Below are 7137 nucleotides of genomic sequence, written 5' to 3'. Positions count from 1 at the left end.
TTTATAGTAGACTTTGGAACATATTATGAATGTCCCCCATGAGAGCTGCCATCAAATGATTGGTTGAGATTGTTTAATCATTCTACCTGAGCCTCAAAAATGACCATGGGAAGTAGGTATCATCATCACTACTTAACAGATGAAGAATCTAACAGATGAAGACTCTAAGGTGAGTGCCCATGGACACAGTAAGTTATTGGGACTTGAATAGTTTAGATTTTTTTGTTTCAAATCACCAGCTCTTGAGTAATATGGAAATCTGGAGATCTGAAATATACTTGCACTATCTCCAACATGATTAACTCTTTGCACTCACTTGCTTTTTTCTCAATTCCTTTATTCTACTTGGGATTTAATTTTTTAAATACCCCAGATTTTACAAAGCCCGGCAGTAGAATAAAAAACTGAAGTTTCTTTTCATACAAACGTATTTATTTGGATTTTTTTATATTTCAAATTATTGATACATTCAAAGAGTAATTTTAATCTATAATTTTTGCTAACTGTGTCGAGTCACACTCGACATCCGAGTGCAAAGGGTTAATTGTAATTCACTAATGAGGACCCCAGAATTGCTTGCTGGGCTCTGTATTGTCTTTATTAATATGTGTAAGAAGTTGTACTCTATGATGTTAAAGTAAATTATGACTTTGAGTAGGCTGAATTCATATTAAATTTATACTGTCATTTAGCAGAAATCAACTGTGCTTATTATATACATTTTGGAAACTGCAATGACTGAAAACATTTGTAAGAAAGGAATTTTGCCCTAGAAGGAATACATATAAGAAAAGCAGAGAACTAGAGTATGTTGTTACCAATGCTCCCGAGAACTTCCCTAGTGATTTTTAACCCTGCTATTAAATATAACATGTTGATCAGGAGATTTGTTTCTCTCATGATTACTGTTTTGTTGGGGGTTTTTTGAGACAGTCTCACTTTGTTGCCCAAGCTACAGTGAGTGCCATGGAGTCAGCCTAGCTCACAGTAACCTCAAACTCCTGGGCTCAAGCGATCCTGCCTCAGCCTCCTGAGTTGCTGGGACTACAGGCATGCACCACCATGCCCAGCTAATTTTTTCTATTTATATTAGTTGGCCAATTAATTTCTTTCTATTTATAGTAGAGACGGGGTCTCGCTCTTGCTCAGGCTGTTTTCGAACTCTTGACCTCGAGCACTCTGCCCACCTCGGCCTCCCAGTGTGCTAAGATTACAGGCATGAGCCACCACACCTGGCCTTTGATTACTGTTTTATTAAATCCAAATAGAAAATACCAGTGACAATCCTATCTCAACTTCTATTTATTCATTTAACAAATTTATTGTGCATCTACCTAACTATATGCCAAGTAATGTATTAGGCATTGGGGATAGAGCTGTGAAAATGCTAGATATGATCTGTGCTTCTATGAAACTTAGATCCAGTGGGGAGAACCAGACAAACAATATTACCTTTTAACTCTGTAGGTTAATGCAGCAATGGACAAAGCACGTGCTACTTTAAAAACGAGGTGAGTTGTGTCTATGAATCACTTGCATTACATAGGGGAAAAACCAATCCAAATTCTAAGGAATAGCTCTTGTTAGCCTCTCTGTCTTAGCTTCAGCTTACACTTTTCCCTCCTTCTGGCTGGGCAGTGTATTTGTACCTCACACTAACTGGTAAAAGTAAATTTTACATCCTATATAATTATGTACATTCTTCAAGGATATAAAACATTTTTTTTTGTCAGAGGAGGGAGAGAGTACACACACAGAATTTTGATTTTTGGTAGAATATTAAAACAAGCTTTCTTCTTGTGTCAAAGAAATGATCTTACTAAGAAAAGCAATGGTTTCATGATGTGTGTTTTATGTATGGTTTTTAGTAATAAATTTACATATTTGAGTCCTGCAAATAAAGTAGATCTTTCACTAAGAACTGACAGTGCAACTTTTGTATTAAGTGCCCCTGCCGTTAGACAAACGTGAAATACTAAATCATGTCCCCAGCAGCTGATAGTTTGAGGAAGGAAATACATAGGTACTCTTAAGCATATGATTAAAAGCAACACCTTAAAAAGAAGGCACAGATAATGGCAACAGATTTAATAGTTAAAAAGTGTATTTGGTAATTTCTCCAGGAGATGGCACTGTTGAGTTGGCTTTTTTCTTTTCAGACAGTAAGACAATAGACCATTCATCTTTGTGTCACCCAAACAAAGAAATATTCCTTTATAGCCCCTCTTCTCCCCCTAACTAATCACATGCTACTGGAACTGACTGTCTTGTGATCTACTGCATACTTGGCATAGATTAAAATATAATCTATTTTTTAAGATAATCTGACACATAGTAGTTATGGAAAGGAGAAAATCACCAGTTTTCATCAGCTTTATCTTGTCAGCCCAGTGGCTGAGAACTTTGAGGACTATTCTGGTGATTTTACCACCCTGCTCAGGTGGCATTCAAAAACATCTCTCACTTTTCACATTTTACTATGGTTGTTTTGGAAGAAATGCAAATTTGTAAATCTGTTTGTTTGCAAGTTAACATGACCAGAAGTATTTTGATGTAAATATTGGGTTGGATGCACTGCACCATTTTGCTCTACAACGAATATGCTCTCATTTGGATTTACCGCCAGTTTATAGCTAAAAGTAATTTTCAGTTGCTTAATTTGAGTTGTAACGTTTTGCACATTTTGTATCCTTCTACTTGCTACCTTTTCTACTGAACAACTAGCATTCTAAAGGGATGGAGTCAGTGAGGGTTAAGGATTCAGAACTGGTTTTACCTGCGCTGCACGTTCTACAAGTTGTGTGCCCAGTTTCTGCTGTAAAACAGGGCAGCAGGGGAGCGGAGGGGTTCTGTTTCACTGAGGCGGGATGCTAATTTAGAGGTCATGACATACTGGGACCAAACTTGTGCGAAGCACTCGCTGCAGGGTTAAGGCACTTCGATAAAGATAAATGTGCATCTCGTGAGATAATAAAGTATTGGGCAATTCTCTTGCTCCCTTTTACCTGCGCCCAGTGCCAAGCTACACTGGAAAACCAGTAAGTCATTCTGCCTTCGGCCTACCTCCCTGCAGAGGAGGAAGGCAAGAGAGGCCAAACGTGGTGGAAAGACTTGTCTTCAGGCTTGCCTGAGTCACGGATGTCCTGGTGTGTGTCTGCCTCCGTAGGATCTGGCCCACTTTGGTCCGCATTCACCCTCTCGGCAGCAGGGCGGCCGCCTCAGCAGACAATGGGCGCTCCAGAGAGCGGGGGTTGAAAGCCTGAAGCACGGGTTCGAGACGAAGCCCCCTTTTCCAGCGGAGCTAGCTCGGGGGTTCCCTGAGGAGATTTTCCGGGCGCTGCCTCGCTTGAAAGAATTTTAGGGGTGTCTGTGGGGGACATGCGGGGAGTAACCCAGCCCCAACTTGAGCGTGCCAGAGGAGCAGCGAGGGGTCCCGAGGCCGCGGAGCGGGGGCTTCGCGGGAAGGTGGGAAAGCTGCTGCGCGAACTCTGGAAGCCCGGCCCCACAGACGCCCGACGAGGGGCGATGACCTCAGCGGGCTCCGCCACGTTCCAGCCAATCAGCCCCGCGTCTTGGCATCCGAATCCAGGACCCCGAAGCCGGAGGCGACGCGAGCCAATGAGGAGTGGGCCGGGAGAGAAGGACAGGCGGCCAGCCTATGGGGGCGGAGAGGCTGTGCGTCTCCAAGGAGCGCCGGCTGGGGCTCGGGGGTGTGGCGCGGCGCCGGCGGGGGTGGGCGGGTGCTCGGGCGGCAGGTGTCAGCGGCGTCGGCATTCGGCGGCGATGGAGCGGCCCCAGGGAGCTGCGGACGGCTTCTCGCGCTGGCTCCACGGCCTCGGCCTCCTGTTTCTCCTGCAGCTGCTGCCGCCGGCGACCCTCGGTCAGGACCGGCTGGACGCGCCGCCGCCGCCCGCTGCGCCGCTGCCGCGCTGGTCCGGCCCCATCGGCGTGAGCTGGGGGCTGCGCGCCGCCGCGGCCGGGGGCCCGATCCCCCGCGGCGGCCGTTGGCGTCGCAGCGCGCCCGGCGAGGACGAGGAGTGCGGCGGAGGCCACGACTTCGTCGCCAAGCTGGTCAACAACACGCACCAGGTGAGCGGGCGCCGGGCCAGAACTGTTGGCCTCACCAAAAATTATGCCCCCTGGTTTCGTGGAGAGGGTTTGACACGCCGTGGGAAGGCGGTGAGGCACCGGGGCAGGCTCCGAGGCCAGCCTGCGTGCGTTCGAATCCCGGCCGTGTCGCTGACGACGAGCTGTGCGATCGGGCTAAGTTACTTAAGGCCCGACAGCGAGGTGCTTCCCCGACCCCGGACCCCCGCCCGCCCGCGCGGCCGCCCCCTTGGCCCGGGCCGCGGCCCCGAAACTGCGGCGGCTGCGGGCGGAGTCGGCCCGGGCGGCCCGCAGGTCTGTGTTTCGTCACAGTGGGGGCAATCGCAGACTTCCACGACATTCTTTTTCTTTTCTTCTTCTTCTTCTTTTTTTTTTCTTTCTTTAAGTTGTCAAAAAATCTCTTGAGCGTCATTGTTTTCTGTCTGTATAAATAATCAGGATCCGGTAACGCTATTAGGCACCAGAAAGCTGGAGGAATAATTACCTCTTAAGTGCTTGCAGAAGTTTGGCTGCGCAGAAGCGAAGGTGTGTCCTCTCTGGGTCAGTACTTTCAGGGTGGTGAGGTGGGTCTTCGGAATCCCAAAGCAGTTGTTAGGTTGGTGTGTATTTTAATAGTTAAAGGAACGAGCTTGGAAATGAAAAGGCAGTATTTGTATGATCTCTCTTACTTCAAATGTGACCCTCTATGGTGGTCTCGAACTCTGCCCAGGGTGTCTATATGTCCAATAGTTAAGAAACACATTGTACATAGTCTGCCTTGAGCCAATCACTTGGTCAAAAGACTTTCAGAATTGTGGCACCTCTGTCCGTGGGAACGAGCAGCTCAACCTTTGCACAATACTGGATTGGCAGAGCCAACTGTTAAGAAAGTCCTGACTGTTTCCTTTAGTATGACTTGGGCATCTACCTCATGTTTTTCTAAAATTAACAATTTAATTGTTCCCACCCACATTTGCATAATGTTTATAGTCAATGTATTTTCTCCCTTATGTCTTTTCCTCTTTCAAAGAGAATTAATTACACATGAGAGCAGAGATATGTGGCTAATGCTCTGTACCTACATTTGTCCTTGTGTAACCACATTCCAACATCAGCCGAGCCTCCATCTCCCTTTGGATTATCTTGTTTTCTGGACCACATTTTTTTATTTTTATTTTTTTGCCTGTGACATAATTCTCAGACCTGGGGATACAAGGCACAAGTATTCAGTGATAACTGCGCTTAATGCCGTCCAAGCAGCAGTTGTATAAAGATAGCCAAGCTAGTGCTGAAGGGTGGGTCAGGTTGGCTACGGATAGGGTAGACTGTGTACTGGGAAGGCTTCCTATTTGATGAGAAAAAGAAATTGTGTAGACTTCCTTTGCACAGTAGGAGGTTGAGAAAGGCTTTACAACACTGATGCTTAATTTATACTGGACCACTTCCTTCCTTGAGCCAGCTGGACACAGCTTCTTACTCCATATTTCAGATTCTTCTCTTGCTGATTGACCTGTGTTTAGGTCTGCTGCTACTCCTAAATTTATTCCTTTAGCCAGAGTCTTCCTGGTTAGTTTGAATTGATATGTCAATTGTAATATATTGATTCCAACGCAAGAGGTTGAGAAAACTGACTCAGGTGGTTCTTAGGCCAAATCTACTTAAGAGCAGATCTGAAACAACTCATTCTTTGAAGTGGTTATGTAAAGAAATTTCCTTCTATTTCATTTAGCTACTGTTTCCAGTGATTTTTAACCTTTTTTTTCCAAGTCTTTTTTCAGTGACTTTATTTAAAATAGCTATTTTTGCATTTGTTAATCATCCATGGTCTCTTTTTCAGAGATTCCATCCTTTTTGTAACTTGTATATCTGTTTGTTTTTTTTAAAAAAATGGAGGCTTTGTTAATGTCCTTCACCTTAGAAGTGATTGAGTAGAGTGGCTCTTAAAAGTTCTGCCTCCTTAACCAAGAATTGTTAGATAGTATTCTATTTTGCTTTTCAATTCTTTGTTTTTAGAAGTCATAATAAATCATCCTGAGCTATATTGAAGAGATCTAGTATTTTTGGACCCTTTTAAAACAGTGTAACATAAAAGTATCAGCATGACACAACAACTTTTTAACAGAGATATTGTATACTTTGTACAGCTGGGGAGGAAAAGTGCCATTTAGAGCAGGTTTTCCCATATAATATGACAGAATCCGATTCCCAAGAAAAATCAAAAGTTCATGGTTTTCCTCTTATTTCTTATAACGTGATGCTGTTCATTTCAAGCCATATTAATTCATATAATCAATGTACATGAATGTCCTCTAAATGCCCAGGTCTGTGCTAGGTGCTGGAAGTGCCAAGATACAAAGAAAAGGTTACTCAGATTGGAGAATGAAAAGCCTCAGGAGGTTTTAGCAAACTCCTAGACCTGTTTCTATCGCTTATGAGACTATATCAGCATTTAGTTTTCAGAGAGCAAAATGAAGCTAAAGCATGATAGTGCTTTTACAATGGTTTTAGGAGATCTATGCCCTAATGACCTGTAACTCAGGCTACTTCTTTGCTCATGAATTCCAACAGGTTATTTTATTTGCCTAAGCTTCTTTGTTTCTCTCTAGCAGGTTTCCTTTCATATCCTTTCTTTTCAATCTATTGATTTAAAATCTATTTCAAATATATTGGGTTTAATGTGCGTAGTATATTTTTTCACTAGAAGTCATAATGATTAAGTGCTCTATTTTGGGATTTGAGGCAGAGAAGGAAAACATATTCCTTTCTAGTTATGGTATAAATAATCTATAATAGACTCATGAGAGAGAAAGTAGAAATAAAAAATATTAGCTATTACTAAAAATAAAAAACAAAAGAGAAAGATAAGTACTTACGCCTTACCAAAAATTATGCTCCCCAATTTTTTATGAGGGTTTTACATACCATGGCAGTATAGCACTGTGTGGCAGGCTTTGAGGCCAGCCTATTTACATTTGAATCCTGGCTGTGTCACTTATGAACTGCGTGATCATGGGTAAGTTCTTAACTCCTCTATGTCTCAGTTTCTAATCT

General features: G+C 43.6%; 1 protein-coding gene across 4 annotated transcripts in view; it reads left to right on the top strand.

Moving 5' to 3' along the window:
• Positions 1 to 3727: 3727 nt before the first annotated feature.
• Positions 3728 to 7137, top strand: part of SORT1 (sortilin 1) — a 76113-nt gene continuing 72703 nt past the window's right edge. For 2 of the 4 annotated variants that reach the window (XM_012751565.3, XM_012751564.3), the window contains exon 1: positions 3730 to 4089. In XM_012751565.3, coding sequence (XP_012607019.2) covers positions 3784 to 4089 — 306 coding nt within the window. In that variant the 5' untranslated portion in view covers positions 3730 to 3783. Of the gene's footprint in view, positions 4090 to 7137 lie in introns of all 4 variants that reach the window. The other 2 variants (XM_012751563.3, XM_012751561.3) reach the window with 2 other exon arrangements.

This window comes from Microcebus murinus, chromosome 2 (genome assembly GCF_040939455.1).
Source record: "Microcebus murinus isolate Inina chromosome 2, M.murinus_Inina_mat1.0, whole genome shotgun sequence".
Classification (NCBI taxonomy): domain Eukaryota; kingdom Metazoa; phylum Chordata; class Mammalia; order Primates; family Cheirogaleidae; genus Microcebus; species Microcebus murinus.
Note: the sequence above shows the minus strand (reverse complement) of the source record. Positions and strands in the feature narration are given on the sequence as shown.